The sequence below is a fragment of the Phaenicophaeus curvirostris genome, chromosome 4 (genome assembly GCF_032191515.1).
Source record: "Phaenicophaeus curvirostris isolate KB17595 chromosome 4, BPBGC_Pcur_1.0, whole genome shotgun sequence".
Taxonomy (NCBI): domain Eukaryota; kingdom Metazoa; phylum Chordata; class Aves; order Cuculiformes; family Cuculidae; genus Phaenicophaeus; species Phaenicophaeus curvirostris.
In genome coordinates, this window is record NC_091395.1 from 15,632,170 (window position 1) to 15,649,706 (window position 17,537).

Sequence of the window (17,537 nt, forward strand, 5' to 3'; positions counted from 1 at the left end):
ACTACCCTACAGACAGTGTGCTGTGTTTAAACATTTTCAAGACTACTGCAGTCTTAGTAATTTTGAGAATTTTACTTAATCAATCTTCACATTTGTATGCTGTATTAAGCACCTCTGAGAAATAGGAGCATTAATCAAACATCATTTTCCATTATTAGGGTGAGTTTTCCTTAAAATGGACTTTTTCACCCATACTGTTCTTTATAATTAAAAAAATGAGTCCTTTAATGAAGTCCCTGAAGTTAATACAGTTACAGTGACCTTTAAGCACTTGCAGAATTTTTACAGCAAAAGGAATTGATTTTCGTTTGGCAATCTCACCATGCCCTTGTATTTCCAGAAACAGCAAGAACTGTCTGATTTGCAAGGGTGCACGTTTTTGTGCTCAGTTCATTTTCTGACTTCAAAATCTCTCACAATCTCTGAGTGTGGTATGAAAGCCCACAGTAACTTCTCTATCAGGAGCATCTTTGTGATTAAGCCTACTGATACAGCAATTAAGACAGCAGTAGGGTACCAACACAATGCTGAGTAATTTCTTCCTATTATTAGCGACAGCTATTACTGTCAGAAACTGTTCTCGTATAAAAATGATGCTCCAAAATTTTTCTCTGTCCCTTTCAAGAATGGGTCTCTGCCCATTGCCTACACAGCACAGACCAGGTGTGTGCATAGAGGAGGCAATCTTGCAGCTCTACATTATGTAACTCTGCAGCCTTGGTGACCACCTGCACTGAGCCCGGCTCCCTGAAAGGACAGTCTGCTGCCCATCATCTGAGCAGCAGTGTTTTGCCTCTTACTTTAAAAACCTTTTTGTTTCCAGCTGTACAGGAGTCAGGAGCCAGCTGCTAAGGAAAGAAGCAGCAGCTGAGGCCAACCAACATCCTTTCTCCCAGGCAGCAAAGAGCCCTGGGTGAGTCTGGGTCTATTGCAAACCTGCTTTTTCCCCTTCATGCAGTGGATGCAAAGCTTCTGCTTCATAACTCGATTATTCCATTACTACTATATTCCCCTTTTGCTCCCAGTCCTATGAAAAGCCCATGATGTAAATTAGTTATTACTCTGAGGGCTCAGTAAGTAAATTATTCCCCCTGGGGTGGCTCATGGACTCATTCTCAGATGTCCTCTGATGCCATAGTGGGTAATTCCTAGCTGCCTATGAAAACAAGTAATCTAGATGTGCCTGAACAGGTGCTTTCATCTGATTTACTATCTGTGCTAATTTCTTCAGGTTTTCTTCATAAACGTGGGCACTGAAATCACAGTACTTGACATGTGGACATGACACAGAGGAACTCAAGTTGAACTCATTTTGTACGCCTGAAGGACGCATGCAAACCCACACTATCGTACACCAGTGAAGCATCCTCAGTCCTTGGCCAGGGTAAACTTTCAGCCAAGTCTCCCTTTCTTTTCTGTCAATATTAGCAAGGTTCTGCCCTTCTCCAGAAAACCACCTATGAACATGAGGAGAAGAGATTCAGCCATCACAAACTGAGCAAGACAACCCCCAGGGTAGCCCCTCTTTACATTAAGGAGCCAGGAACGAATTCTTCACTTGACAGATGCATATTAGCTGCTGCAACACAATCCCATGCACACTCCTACATTGCTGGTGCCTTTGTAGAGGCCACAATGGGAGCATGAACTGGATTCTAGCCTCTTGAGGAAACTGAGAAAATGCCTACTCTGGGAATTCAGGCACTGGGACTAAAACAATACTCCAAATAGCTCATCTGCAGCTTCATATTTGAGGGATTAAACACCTGCAGAGGCACATTTTTATCCAGTGCAACATGCCTTGCAAACCTGCCCCTTGAGGGTCCGTGCCCTTCTTCCCACTGTCAGCTTTTTCAGTGAGTATAATCCTGGCGCTCTCAGCCTATGGAAAGATCCACCTCAGCTATAAAGTATTCCCTTCAGGAACCATAAAATATTAATTATTCAACAGCATGAGCCTTAAAGAATTTATTTTTGTTTGGCAGAAAATATCAACAAGCAAATGACAGTGCTCTGCCTTGCCAAGCCAAGGGGAAGGTTCACATTAGGGTTTAATGTCATGGCATTGAAACAAAAGCCCTCTTAACTGTAGGTCTGTTTAGTATCAGCCAGATTGAAACCAAATTCAGCTTTTGTTCTGCAAACCGCCTAACCATATACTACGCTCTCTATACGAAATGAGGTTTGCCATGCAACATACAAGCCTTCCTGCCAAAGCCAACAGGAGATGCTGAAGAGGATCCAAATGAAGTTTTTGATACCATGTGTAGTACATCTGTTTCTAATGTTCCTGCATGCTGTTTGTCTAATCACATAATGGAGTTCACCTACGCACAAGCGCTGCATATGCATCTTTCCCTGGAACACCCATGGACACTCACAGGCATGAGACTGAAACCAAGCAGACTGGTCAGTTGTCCTTGCTACACTAAGCTTCTCGACACACAGTGCTGGTTCGTAAAACGATGCACACAGGCCCAGCCACAACAGTAGAAATACAGTCAATCTCTACAAGAAGGAAACACACGGATTTCATTGCTGCCCTCAATGCTCCTAGACTGAGATCTAGATTCAGACTGGGATCCATCCACACAAGCAAGGCTGAGCCGTAGCACAACAGCAAGTAAATGATAAAAACAGCAAGTAACTGATAGAAACGTACTCTTCTCTGTCATCTCGTGCGGAGGGAGAGGAAGGCTGCGCGCTGTGTAAACAGACCGATGCTGTCAGCCGGCGCCTGTTGCATCAGCAACCACTGCTTCCATACAGCATCATGCAAATAAAGAGCATTCTGGTGCGCAGCAGCAGTGATGCAAACAACACAGCAGCCTGCAGGCACGCTACTAAGGCCAAGTGCAGGTGTGCGCAAGAAAGTGCACGAAACTGTGTTTATCTTGTCTGCTCAGGATGGGTTTTGATGGGTTTTTCAGTTGCACTTTTGGTGCTTTGAGGCTTTATGGTTCATTAAGTAGAGTTGCTGATTTCCTCAAATACTCAGATGCCTACCTGGCCTTCTTGAAAATTTCTTTTTTTCCTCACCTCTGCACTTTTCTACCTGCACATATGTTCACTGTGTGGATGAATGATTTAGTACACCGAGCAAAGTAAAACCATCCTGTTTGGTTTTTTTTCTTCCATATATTATATAAGTCAAGCAGACTGTAATTTGATATTCTCATGTGCTTTATTTCACATAGACCTCAGAAAGACTACTTAAAAATGAGGTCGATGAAAGCAAGTGTAAAGGTGCAAAGGAGTAGAGTTTTTTTTTATCATTTATTGTTACATTCAGGTAAAGTAAACTCCACAAATCATGAGATGCCGCTTTGCTGTGATGGAAAAGCCAGAGGCGGCAGTATGGCTGAATAAGCATGAATTCTGCACCAGTCCCTTCGGGCTTGTGCTGCAAATGCCAACGCTGTGGCTACAGCAGCATGTAAACATGGGGCTTCACCTCTAGTTAGATTGTTCAGCACCAAATATATTCTGATCCTCTAAAATTATAATGGAGTAAGTTAAAAATACACAGATGTCAGCTGAAAAAAAAATGTTCCTCCTATACTAAGGAATTGAGCAGAAAATTTTCATTTACATTTATAGAATGGAGAAATTCTGCACTAATAGGCAGTAGAGGGAGAAAAGCAATTCGCACTGCTCATTAATATTATCATCACTGTGAATTTATTCTGATGGTTTTCAAAAACAAAAAAGCAAAAAATTAGTTTCAAAGAGAAAAAAATAAACAAGTGCCTTTGTTGAACAAGTCTCCAAAATCGTCTCTGAAAGGAAGCAGTGTTGTGCAGACAACTGGCCTTTTTAACAGAGAATGCTGACAATGGGACTTTCTTTAAAAAGTCCTTTGTAAGAAAGTGCTCTATTGAAACAAAAGTAATGTAAAAATAGCTTAATTAAAAATTAAATAAAAGGCAAGAGCAGACTGCTTGCTCTGGTTAGTTCAGCTCCCTATGGATAATGCTGTGTTTTGGAAAATGTCTGTAGGACACGGTAGCATTCTTGGTAAGCGTCTGTCATCCAGTCACCTTAACCACACAAACAAATCATAGGCATTGCCTATTCTGAAGGGGATTAGAAGACTCCATAAATGCAGGGGTTTGTTATGCTGCCCTGAGGTTCAGATGTGAATATCTTGCAAATGATTTTATCACCCATCCTCCTCTTTCTTTCCACTAAAACACTACAACTTCCTTTGCTGGCACAGAGCAAGTGAAACCTGATCTCTGAAGAATGAGCTATTACTGCAGTACTAATAATACTCTCCCTGCCTCCCACCAAGATTTGCAATGTTTTAATGAACAACAGAACAATATTTGAAAAATAATTCCATATGTACAGTCTGTAAACAGACCTCAGGCTCTTATACAGAACTGACCTGAAGTGCACTGTACGATACAATCTCTAAAAAATCAAAATTTAAGTTGAGTACAAAGAAGTACACTTATATGCAGGCTCTGAAAGCAAGGGCTGCAGGTTCTTCAAGCAGCAAAAATACTTCCCTGCCCACCCAGGATGGAGTAGGGCAGTCTTCTCCTTTGGGACAGTTTACCAGTTTCTGCTGGGAGGTGATCAGCAGGAGCTGCTGGGTTCAGTCTCTGCTCACGGGATTCTTCCTCTCTCGTACCCAAACACAACTAAAGGTCACTCTCACCTGCCCCACGAGTCTCCCTGCTGCTGGCCTCAGGCAAGGGGTTGATGCTCAGGGCACTCTTAGGCGGGCACTGGGATAAAATCCTCAGCTGGAGGAGGCAATTACAGCTGGGTCACTGGCTTCCTCTGCGGGGACTCCAGGCTCCATTAGGGAGAGAACAGGGATACAACCCCCCTGCTGTTCACAGTACCTGGAGAGGTAGATCTCTCCACTTACCATTTTACTGGCTAGAACTGGGTTGCTCCCAACTCAACAGCTCAACATTACAGATACCCCCTTCTGAAATCATGAGCTGGTCCCATGCATTAGGCACCTACCAGAACTCTTCAGAATTGTTCTAAGGCAAAGAACCAACAGTCAGGGTGTCTTGTGTCTAAACTTTTAGTTTCCCTTGTCATTTACCGCAATTCACACCTGACACACGTGAAACACGTCGTGCTGTAATGAGACAGTGTGGTAGAAATAACCTAACAATACAGTGAATCTTATACTTGAAAAGCTCAAACAAAGCTTCAGATACCCAAGAGGGCTCCAAAGTCTTTATAAGTAATCTTTTAAAGTCATCATTATTACAATCCCAGCTATAATAAAAGCACCAAATTGATCCAATATTTATTAGCACATCAGGCATGTTAGATGCACGATGTATTAATCCAGCACCTTTCATTGAGAAGCGACTCGTGGGATACACTGTGTGGCGCACTCTTGCTGCATCTAACTTAGGGTCACAGTTAATATCACTCCTCCTGATGATGAGCCTCAGATCCCACTAATAAATAATTCTACTGACCTTAAGTGAAACGTAGGAGGAACATACCTACTATTTAACACAGGAGAAGGCAGCAGGACACAGCCCTTAATGACTTATATTTTCTTGTTTTACTTAGCAGTTGTCCTTAAATCCATCTGACAACTACTCTCAGATGTTCCTTTAGAAAGAATTTAATTTTTTTTCTCCCTGTCAGTTAACACAATTACAGGCTAGTGGTTTACCTTAATGGAGAAATTTTTGCTTAACTTGTCTGTGCTCCCTGAGGAGTAATACTTACATCATGCATGGAGTCAAGAAGTTTAGTCAGTTGGTAGAATCTCTGCCAGCTTTGCCCAGAGTTACTTGGACATTTAGTTACCATCTTCTTTAGTTCTTTAATGTAATTTGCCCTCATTTCTTCAAATGCAGCTTGGCTTTTGAGACCATCCTTGGGAACTGTCATTGAAAAGACAGTCTTATGTTAATATTTACTGTATTGCTTACTCTTTTGATGTGCATACTTGAAGATTTAAACTAGTTAATGAAGGAAAAAATTAAACCTTTAAGCAAAGCCCATGATATTACAGACATTGGTAAGGAATCAACATCATCATACAGATTTTCAACTGATTCAAGCATCCTCTCCAGATCTGTGACTGCACAAGTTGTGGCAGAGGATAACATCTCAGAAACACAACACATGCTGACCTCATGCTGAAACTCTTTTTTAATACAACCCAGCCACCAAACAAAAAAGACAGATGGATAAAGGATATTTTTTAGAAGTTGAAGACGTGATTTATCATTCTTGAATGATTCCCCGCACTTGGCAGAGGAGGGAAAGGCACAAAATTACAGCTGTTATGTGCAGAACTGCTAGACTAAGTGACACGTTTTTATGCCATCAAGTAACATCTAAAATTTCATTCAATGTTAGTGAGCATCTACATAACACCTAGAACAAACAGAGCCATTATTTTGCATGAAACGTAAGACTTTTCCAAACAGGCATCCTGACCCAGTGTTTGACCACAACGTACAGTTGCAAGCATTTCCAGTATCCTATCAAAGTTCCCATCTGCCAGAGGGATCATTTCACATATTGGCTGAAAGTAGAGTTTTCTGATACTTTTTACTGCAACTGGTATCAACAATGCTAATTACAAAAGCAAATACACCATTTCTTTACAAACTCCAAATACCCTTGCACTCCAGCGGGCTCTGCCCCAAACACGAATGACTTACAGGATCAGATCTCTAGGAAAACCCCAAAAAGATTAACAAGAACATTACACAAACTGTTCTGGCATTTTAGTATTTGGATTGGTTGAATACTGCTTAACAATCAAATATTTTTCCACTCTAGCAACTCTAAATGCTAGTCTGCAGAAGGAAAATAAAATACTACACAGTACAGGAGTGAGTTTTTTTTATAAGCAAGCCAGAAAGATAAACAGAGTAAGCTAAATGAGAAGTTATTTATTAAAAAAAGAAAGCAAAAAAAAAAGGTGCGATTCCAATCCAGATTACCCTGACTTAACACCCTGACAGAAATAGTCTCGTTCCTCTGTTCCCTTCTCTTAGAAAACCTGTGAACTGCCCTCTATCCCACTGCAATCACATCACAGGCATGTAACAACCACACCAAAGGCTCTAGAGGTAGAAGCTTTGAGAAAATGCACCAGTATCTTCTATCATCAATATCTACCAGAGCAATTCAGCAACGGAAAATAAAAAGCACCTCTACCACATAAGCAAAAAAGACTTGTGATCACCAAATGCTGGAAGGGAATCTTTAGAAAAAGCTTAGGAGGTAACGCACCAACCTGCCTACTGCTGAGTAAATATTATATAAATACAAAATCTAATTTTTAAATCCTAAATGCCAAATCTCTCAGTCAGTCAGCTGACAGATAAAAGAAGCTGACTGGAACAGGCATACAAATTCAGTTTAAGCTGAAGAAATTACAGAGACACCAATCAAGATGAGTAAAGCCATCAGAGCATACTGTGCCCCTTACACAAAATGCACTGGCTTTACAGTTCCTTTAATATTTACAGGTCCATAGTTTTACACGCTGCCTAAAGACTGTTAGAGTCATTACTTCTGTCTCTACTACTATACATTTTACTGTTCTGTCTGCAAATTGTTATACCATCACCCCAGCGAAATTATTAAGAAAGAAAGAAAGACCACAAATAAAGAGAACTCAAGCAAAACATGAAATTCTGGAGGTTTGTCCAGTGTTTCTGATTTTAGTTATTAAATGCAGCAATGCTTTTGGCAAGCTCCCAAAATCAATGGTCTGTGGAAAGCAAGAAAACAATTGAGTTGTAATGTGTGGTTTCTTCCACATGTAAATGGGTTGAAACTTCCTTGATGTGGTCATCATGAAATTTTCAGAATAACTTGTATTCTGCTAGTCACATGATCCAATAAAAAAAATTACATGAAAACAAACCTGGTATTTTCTGTCATAAGGTTGTATCAAGGTGCGATCATTTGAAACCAGGTTTGCTGCCCTTCACATGGCACTTTGTGGATTTCATTACTGTCTTAATTTCCATTTCGCTATCCTCTTTCTCCTTCTAAACTTGTTTACTAATTCTCCCCAAACACACTATTTTTATTAGATTTTCTAGAGACCATGGCGGGTATTTCAAAAGGACCCAGCTAGCTGAAGTTAATTGGCCAAGCTGATCTCACTTAACAGATTAGTTATTAGTTAACACTCTTGAGAGGACAGAATAATACCTAGCTTCCAGAAACGTAGAATGCCTTTAAGCTCTTTTTCTAAAGATTCTCCCCCTTTAGGTCTGATCAAAAAGTAGCAGAGACAGATCTCCAATCCAGACACACACTCAAGAACATTTTGGGAGCTAGACCCTCTCCAAGCACATCCATGTTAAGCACTGCTAGTCACTTTTGGGAACCACAGAATCGCTTGGTTGGAAAAGACTGCGAGTGACAACCTTCAAAAAAAAAAAACATTTACCCCCCAGGGCTATCCTGGAGCATATCAGCTCCTCACAGTGCCAGTTTCACCAGCAGATCATCTCCTCAAACCCTCAGTGCAGCAGAACCTAGGGAGGGGTTAAGACTCTGGAGGCTGGGACACAAAGTGCTCCCCAGCTGGCATCATCTCTCCCCATCCTAGGGAGCTGGAATGGCTTCAACAGAAGGGAGGGAGGGAGACAGCCCAAAAAACTTACTGCCCCAGGAGGTTTCTGTTAGTAGATCCAATTCCTCCAGCCAGGACAGGAACTGCAGCTTCACATCTTCCTTCGAAGTCAAGTACTTAAACCACAGAGCTATTGGCTGGGTGGGATGCGCGAGGTCTGAACTAAAGGCACTGCAGACAAAATGCCTGTCCCACCACCTGGCCTGAAAGGGTGGCCACTCACCTTTGCTGGATGCTGCAAATCCCTTCACAAGCATCTAACTCTGCCTGCAGCCAAAGTGCCCACACCATGGCCTGGGACTTGGGAAGCTCCTGAGTGTCTAACTCTGCCGCTGCATCAGCCTGCTCTGGCGTTCTTTAGTGGTTTTGGCAGTAAGTGCCTCCCAGCGCTGCACAACTAATGCCTGTCATTTGCCATTCTTTGCTTCTTTCACCTTGCTGGGGCAGAAGACAGAATGATGGGAGAAGACAACACGATCTCAAAAGGCATGTTGGGCTCTGCTCACCACCAAATGGGGAGATGTGCTGTGTAGCATGAGCCCGGGCAGCCCCCAGCCCCAGCAGCCTTGAGTGTGCTTCTTACTGCCCACAGCTTGCAACTGAAAGTCAGAGTAAGCACAGCAGCGCTGTTGATCTGCTTCCCCTCTCCCTGTGCAATGTGACCCACATCCAGCCTCCTTCTGCCAGGGGAATTCTTGCCTGGTAAACTCACTGAAGTGACATCATGAACGCTCACCAATAGAGCTGATGTGCTATCTCATCGTGATGTCACTAAGCGGATCCCACAAAAAGGAGCATGATTATACAGAAGGAAGTTTGTTTACAGGTAATTAGTTTTTTCAAGAATGACAGAAAAGTAATGTGCACAAACTGCCTGTGTATTTATACAATTGTACTGGGACACGAGTTTTTCAATATTTTCAGCAAGATAAGATCAAGAGATCTTCTAATTAGCACCCAGTGCAGTAACAAACACCAAGATATAATTTCGTATCTTAAGAAAACTCAGAGCATGACTCTCAAGAGAAAATTACAGTATGTACTGTCATTTATTAAACTTCTAGAGCCCTGTAAAAGGGCTCACTATTCTCAATTCTCTTGGCACTAGAAAATTACCCATTTTGCAGTACAGGCAATGTACATCTTTGTATCTTAAAGGTGATGTTAAGTCACCCAAAGTGGTGGCTTGAAGATTTAAGTGGAGATTTCTCACCAGACCCCACAACTGTTGCACTTCCTTGGCATGCCTGGCCGACTCAAGAGGTTCCTGGCCATGCTAGTCCTTCTAATGCACATGACATTTAAACTGCAAAGACACTTCCCACACCAATAGAGAGTGAGAGCTGCAGATAGGCCATAAGACATAAAACCAGGCTTATTCCTGCAGCCCTGCTGGAAACAGTTTGGCTCATTTGTCACATAAGTTAACATCCCTGCACCTCTTTGTGAATTGGAATATATTTTCAAGTAGTTGCATGTAACCATGAATCTAACTTACCTGTGCTTAACAGCAGCAACACTTTCATTATAGTGTATTCCTCAAAGCTAAGCTGTAAGCGAACAAACTGCAGACTGATCTGGTGCATCCCCTGGCACAGTTCAAACATAGCAGACTGGCGCATCCGTTCCCTGAAAAGAGAAAGAAACAAAATCCAGAGGATAAACGCAGGAGATCACAAGGTGCACTAAACAGCCCACGCAAGAGGAAAGCAAAGGGTGACCTGTAAACCAAGGACTGATCGCACAGAGGTCAGTAAGACACACCGCAGCTGCAAAGTTCAGGTTGGTTAAGGAAGCCAGGGACCACAGAGATAAAGCTGGAGCCCTGCCAGCCCCCAAGGACTGCTTGGTCCCTGTGCTTCCAGGCAGACAGAAAAAGCCACTGCCTGTGAGCTTTGGTGGAACTTGAGCATCGCCTTGCTCAACTCTCACGCCATCCACAATGGATGACTGAACGAACTTGGCTACTCAGCAGATCACAGGCAGCGTTAACACCTACCCCTCCTAAAAGGAACAGAAACAAACGTAATTTCAGTTTTATGCACTGATGATGTCAATGAACTGACAAAAATGTTCTAATACTTATTAGAATTATCAGTGTTTGCTCAGCTCTGTCCTGACTGAAATAAGCCTGCTGAAGGGGTCAGAACTGGTGCAGTAGGGCAACCTACACCCACTGCATGTGCATTTTAAAGGACATCCCCCATCAGCTGCCATACAAATGGAAACACATTTCAGAAGTGTCTGGTGCAGAGATGAGCTGGGGGAAGGGATGACCAAAGAGGATTGACAGCCTCACACCTGCAGCCAGCACCACTTGGCTTCAGGTAGAATTAGCTACGATTATGCTACAGTTCTAAGGCTGCTGTCCCAAACCACAACAGCTACAGCAAAGAGTCACTGAGAATTGCTTGCCTCATTTCGAAACTACAACATATATGCAGATATTTAGTCAAGGTGCTATAATTGTTTAGTGACCACTACTTTTTGTTTCTTTTTTTTTCTTTTTAAATAACTCAACAATTGTCTATATTTCTTCAAATATTTTTTTTCACATAATTGGAGAATTGGATGAAGTTCAGGTAATTATTTTAACCAAGCAACTGCCTTTTCAAGTATACAAATTGGCTGGTGAAAGAGAAGAATCATACACTGTGCAAACAAAGACTGACGTAATCTTTCTGGCGTTTTATTTTACTACTGCCAGAGCAGGTTTTATTTTCCTCCTTAATACTAATAAAGTGGACTCCCCATTGTTACATGGGCTCTGCACTTTTCCCCTGCTCCACCCTCTTCTTGAGACTAAGAACTTCCAGCTTCTTTTTTTTTTAATTTAATAGCAGTAGTAATGCCATGTTTATTTATTTTTATTGTGCTGCACAGGGTTGTTGTGCCCCAAGTGCTTTGGACAGTGACTGAAATTCTACTTGGTGCTCTGCTTGAGCAGAGCAGCCTCCATGCTGGAAGCACAACAGGCATGAGCACATGAGCCCAGTTGTGCACAGAGGATCTACAGATGCCACTTGCACACTCAGTGCTGGTCACATGCTATGACTGCACACAGAGTGACCCTGAGGAACTAGGATTAGGTGAAATGGAAAAGGATTTGCAGAATTAAAAGGTTATCAGATGCACAGAAATGGGCATTTCTAAAGCTGTTGTGCCTGGGGTCTGCTCCAGCCCCAGGTCTGCCTGAGGCTGGTGGCCACCATCAAAGCTCTGCAGCTGACCCAGCACAGCAGCACCTCGGTTCCTCCTGAGGTCTGAATATGCCCTTAGCATGGATAACCAAGTGCGCTGTCTACGGGGGTTCCTTCACATTTGGCCACTGCATGATTCAGCCTACTCCGCTTTGAGGACATCACCTTAAAGCAGCCCAAGGTCCTCCAGCCTCACTGTTTGTTATTACCCAGAGACCAAATGGTTGCAGGTACCTCTCAGCTAAGCCAGGGACAGCTGGGAAAAAAAGATGCCAGAAGAGCCCAGGGAGTGATCTCCCTCCAGCTGCTCCTGCTCCTCTCCATCTTCCCAAAATCACCTAATCCTGGTCTAGGACACAGACAATTGTGACTCCTAACTGACCTGTACCAGGAGGCTCAGAGGGATAGGTAATGAAGTTGATTGGTAAATGATTAATAAGGGACATTTGTATTATAAAAAATACATTTTAAGGTTTATCTCAGACTGCTAGAGACTAGCAGAATTCAAACCAAGAACAGTCTATTCTGTCCATTATTACTTTTGCAGGACACCACAGCTACCTCCTCCAGCCTCAGAACATAAAGCAGCTGCCACCGCCCCTGTTGGTGCTTGACCTCCACAGACACGGAAGCGACAGACCTTTCATCTGATACCACAAGCCACACAGCAAATAAAACAGTTTGAGGTTTTGCTTCAGGTTTCTTATGCTTTCACTAAACAGCATGGCACAACACTCTTTGTGACAGTTAACCTGAAAGTATCCTGGCTCAAATTTTTTTTTTTCCCACATGGCATTGCACTTTTCGTGACATTTTACTTTTTCACTCATGTTTTTCTTTGTATTTGTTCTGCTTTCATAGACTGCCTAAATAGAATAATTTTAGTAAAGCCAAGGGTTTTTTTTGGGAGGTGTTTTTTTTTTATTGTTGTTTCTCTTTTAAATATTTAGTTCTTCATCTACTCACAAATATTGATTACCCTTACGTAAAACCTGATGTTAGTAGTGAGATAAAATTATACACAGAACTAGTTACTAACTAGTTCATTTGACATACAGCACAGCTGTAATTTCAAATAAGTGTCTCTCCTGAAAAAGTAAAAATCTGATTTATTGATTTATTACTTTTTTACAAATTATCACTAACTACAAATTGTGTTAGTTATTTCATGACTGTATAATGTAAAATAACTATTTTGTGGGAGTTTACAGTATTCAACTTTACATTTGATTTTTAACCCACATGGTACAGAGCTTTTGGAAAATTCAGATGCTGACATCGCAGATATCCCAATACCACGAGAGTAAGAACAAAATAAACCAAGAGAAATGGCTCATATATAAAAAAGATGAGGTATACAGAAATTAGAGCATGGAATGTAATAGGAGCAAAGTTATTTCTTCCTTACCAAATACCTCATCTTAGAATAAACACTATCAAGTATTCACAAATGCCATTACCACCATGGTGAAAAATTAAAACAAACTTTTGTATTGCCTCCTCCTCCATGTTTGGTTAGTTTTTTTTCAAAGGAAAAAGAAAAAAAACAATCAAAAGACAAAACCCAACCGACCAAAACCAGTTCTCCTTCTGACACAGCACATAAACTTCTCAATATGGAAAATGTGAACATCTGGAATATAAGGGCATGTATCTTTATGGGGACATTTAAGTAGCTAAGTACATTTAAGTAATAAAAGGCGTGGAACTAAAGCTCTGAATCCACTATGTGGATATGCATTCTAAAGCGGTGTCATTAGCTCAGTTTAGTTTAATCCTCCTTCATAATAATATGCTTTAAACTTTACACCTTAAGTTAATCCATCTTAAGTTCCCTGAGTGTCTCCTTACCGGCTTAATTTAATGCCCGGCTCACATTCTGTCTGACCTTTCCTGCGGCACTGTGGGCAGGCAGATTGGCTGCAACCAGCCCACAGCCCAGCTACTGCTCTGCTCCATTTCTACCTGCTCCTGTGGAGCCTCTTTGGCCACAACTACCTTGTGTTAACTGGTCACCGAGTTGCTCACCACACCTTCACTGGAACTGAATTGCTGCTTTTCCTTTCTATTGCCTGTGAGGAAAACAAGGTGGGTACCTCTGCTGGCAAAGCCCTCCGAGGCATCTCAGCTGCCACAGTGGAAAGAAGGCTTTTGCTCCTGCTATTTGGTTTCTTCTTGATGAACCACAGCAAATGCGTTCCTAGCCACGAGGCTCCCTGGTACTTTCTCTGAGCTTGCCTTCTCTTTCTCCTCACTCAATCTGGGACCTCGTCTCAACCCCATGCAATCTCTCTGTCCTCACCTCTCATCTCTGCCACCCTTAGTCCGAAACTGACTCCCGATCTCCTATCCTGCTTTCACGGGCAGGCTGCATGGAGACCAGCTCTGTGGTACCAGCTCAACACCTCAGCCTGTTTCACCCTCAACATCTACCCACTGAGAGTAGAATACATGGATGAGAACATGACAAACCAACCTAGCTCCTCCTGTTCCCCTGCTCTGTGGAAGTACCCATCCTTTAATACAGAAGCAAGTGACATGGAAAACAGCTTGCGCACCCAGCCAAAATGGGATGGATGCCTCAAATCACCAACAGATGAGCCAGCCAACTACAAAAGAGATGCAGGATTTGAGCAGTCACAGTGGGGAAGGAGAGATGGTTTAAAGAAACTGTTTGAGACAAGGCATCCAAAATACCAAACCAGTCATTTATCTCATTAACAACCCCATGTGACCTTCACGGAAACAGAATGGCCACATCAAAAATTTAAAAACTACAGACACACTTCCCAGAAATAACTTGTTACGAATAAGATAACTTATGAAGACATTCTAAAGACTAGTATCATAAATCTCCTTGTTGAGGATGGAAACTGCAACTCAACTGGGTATAACCAAAAAACACGGAACCCACACACCAATGAATATTCACTCACAGGTGACACACAGACCCAAACCAACCCTGATATCATGCTTTATTTACTTTATCATGGATACTATTCAAAGCCACAGTGCAAGGCCTAAATTAGACATGGAAATGAAGAAAGGGAAAGATGTGGCAGGGTTTTTTTTTTTAAGTTTCATCAGTACTCAAGGGGCTTTCTGATTACCCTAAGAAAAACTGGGCAATGGCATCTCTGCCGCTCAGAAAAGACCTGGGAAAAGATCAGGCAGCACGTGTCAAAAAAGTCTGATGTCAAAGATATTCTTTGTGTTTCCTGATTTTACATAATCAGGAAGATTATAAGAACGGCTTCCAATTTTATAATAAAGAGCCTTGCCTTTCCTAGACTAAAACCTGTATCCATTTGAAGCCTGTCCATCATTTAAAATGATTTCAGAGAAATTTAGAAAGCACATTACACTGTAATAAAACCAAAACAAATAAACAAACAAATGCAACCCAACAAGAAAACCTGCCAAAGGCCTTAAGGCCAAAACCAGCTTGGAAACCTCAGAAAACAAGGTATACTTTCCACCATGCCAGAAGGGGTCACTTTGAAGTTGGCGGAGAGAGGAGTGAAACATCACCAGACACCTTTAGGGCAAGGCAGGCAAGCTGTGATAAAAAGGGGAAAACGACCAGGGACATGGAATCACAGAGACCCTTGTTTCGCTGCTCAAACCATCTGATCAGAAAAGCCCTTGGCCTGAATTATCCTACCTGCAGCAGGAGAGGTTTACTTGTCTGGAAAAAGTTTGGAGGTTCTTGGGGAATGAAAAAAACAAACCTATACTATTGTAGCAACACTTCACTCTTTTTCAACGGGGTAGTCTACTTCAAAAACTCCATCATGAAGAATGGTGGGAAAAGAACAACATTACCTAGCACAAACCCAAACCTATTCTTCCATGCAAAGAGGCAATCACTGCACCGCGTTGTGTGCAGCAGCACTGGGAAATACTGCACATCATTCTGCTCAATGGACTGTACCCAGACACCTGTTTTCCATCTTGAAGCCGTTACAAACACAACCAAAGTCGGCAGTACTGGAACAGCATCATTAAGTTATTGCACTGCCATGGATAAATACAGACTGGGAATTAGGTGGTTTGTCAAGGGAAGTGTTAGCCTAGAGGTAGCATAAAGGTGACAGCCTCAGATGACCACCCTGCTGTCTACACAAGTGATGGTGGATCTCAGCCAGGTTACACCATAACAGTCCCTAGCTGCCTGCTCTATCTTGTTGTTGGAAAACAGTGCCCTCCCAGGGAAAAAAAACCCAAACCAAAAACAAAGAGCCACTGCCTCAGCCTCCAGTGACAGTTTGGGTTTTCAGCATACTCTGATGTGCCCAGGCCATTTTGGCTAATATGTCTGAACTGCCTGATGCAGCTCTTGGCCATTTTAAATGCTGCTTCATACAGAGGCAGCAGGTGACAGCTGTCACATCTTAAAGCAAATCTGTAAGACTTGCTACCAAATGTCAAGTCAGCTCCTCCTGCTGCTCCTAAATCCCTCTGCCCTGTCCTACCTGACTTTAGCCACTACTGACAGTGAGCATTTCTTCTCCTACCTAGAAAGTAGGGAGAAAAAAACACCTGTGCCCTATTAATCTGACACTGCAGCAAGGCCTTGGCACTACCTTCTACTTCGGAAATAAGGAGCTTTTATGGCAAGATCCTCCTGTAGCAGCAGGGAACTGGCTCAAGGGTCCTGTAGATACCTCCTGCTGCTGTGTTCCTGCAGGAATCTGACATACAACAGGAGAATGCTGCTCCCTGCAAGGAAGCACGGTAGGAAAAAAAGCCAGATTTCCTGCTCTAAAATTCACCGAAACAGAAGGACTCCAGTAATGATCTCCCTTACTAGCACTGTCCCAAGAAAGTGTACACTCACCACTACCCAAGTAAAATGAGTAACCCCACAAGCTTCTCTCCAGGTGTGTGGGATGCTGCAAACTGAGGGGTGTATAGCTGGGAGCACTGGCATTACAACAATGCCCTTGGTAGAAGAAGCAGCTGAAGCCAGGACAAAACTGGGATTAGACTGAGGACCAACAATGCTGAAAACTGATAACCAGACAAAGAAAGTCATTTCGCATTGAAACAGATCTACAGACATAGTTGGTATTTTGTGGGCTATAGCCACCCACGCATAAAAACTTGGCAATTTTTACACTGAACCTAAAGGATCCAATTCTGAAAATTCATTTCTTTCCCAAGAAAGTCCTTCTCATGATCCTAGAGAACACAATCGCAGGTAACCGATACTAAGAAGTTCTGAAATGTTTTAAAGTTTCAGCTAAGTGCCCTCCTTTTATATGCCTGTCAACAAAGGAACCGGCAACAGCTTGTGGATAATGATTGCCAAAGGAGAGTTTCAGTTCCCAATCAGTAACGGAGAACTTGTGCTAAAATCCAACTTAATAATCACCCAGTTATGTAACCCTAAAATCCCGAGCACATCAATAGCAAAAAAACCCAAGTATCTACTGGAATTAACAGTTAATTATGCAGTTAGCAGAATGCTGATACCAAATAATCTCTTCTGGTTTTCATTTGCATTCCAAAAGAGATAAATCACAGTTTAAATGAGAAAGTATGTAATTATGCCTTTACCAAAATGCTTTTTCAATACTACATTCAATAATAAGTGATGATAATGTACACATGACAATAAATACTCTTTTAAAGTTAATCAGAGAAAAGTATTGCCAGTCAGAGAAGCTGCCCATTAGGTACCGTTTTATACAACCGTCAGACCAGGGATCACTGTCACTTGCAGTGCTTCATCA

The 17,537-nt window shown here is 42.2% G+C and overlaps 1 protein-coding gene across 2 annotated transcripts in view; it reads right to left on the reverse strand.

The window, feature by feature from the left end:
* NR3C2 (nuclear receptor subfamily 3 group C member 2) overlaps positions 1 to 17,537 on the reverse strand; it is a 210,429-nt gene that overhangs the window by 7,644 nt on the left and 185,248 nt on the right. For both annotated transcript variants that reach the window (XM_069855329.1, XM_069855328.1), the window contains 2 exons: positions 10,098 to 10,228; positions 5,716 to 5,873 (listed from right to left, as the gene is read on the reverse strand). In XM_069855329.1, the coding sequence (XP_069711430.1) occupies positions 5,716 to 5,873; positions 10,098 to 10,228 (289 nt within the window). The remainder of the gene's footprint in view (positions 1 to 5,715; positions 5,874 to 10,097; positions 10,229 to 17,537) is intronic.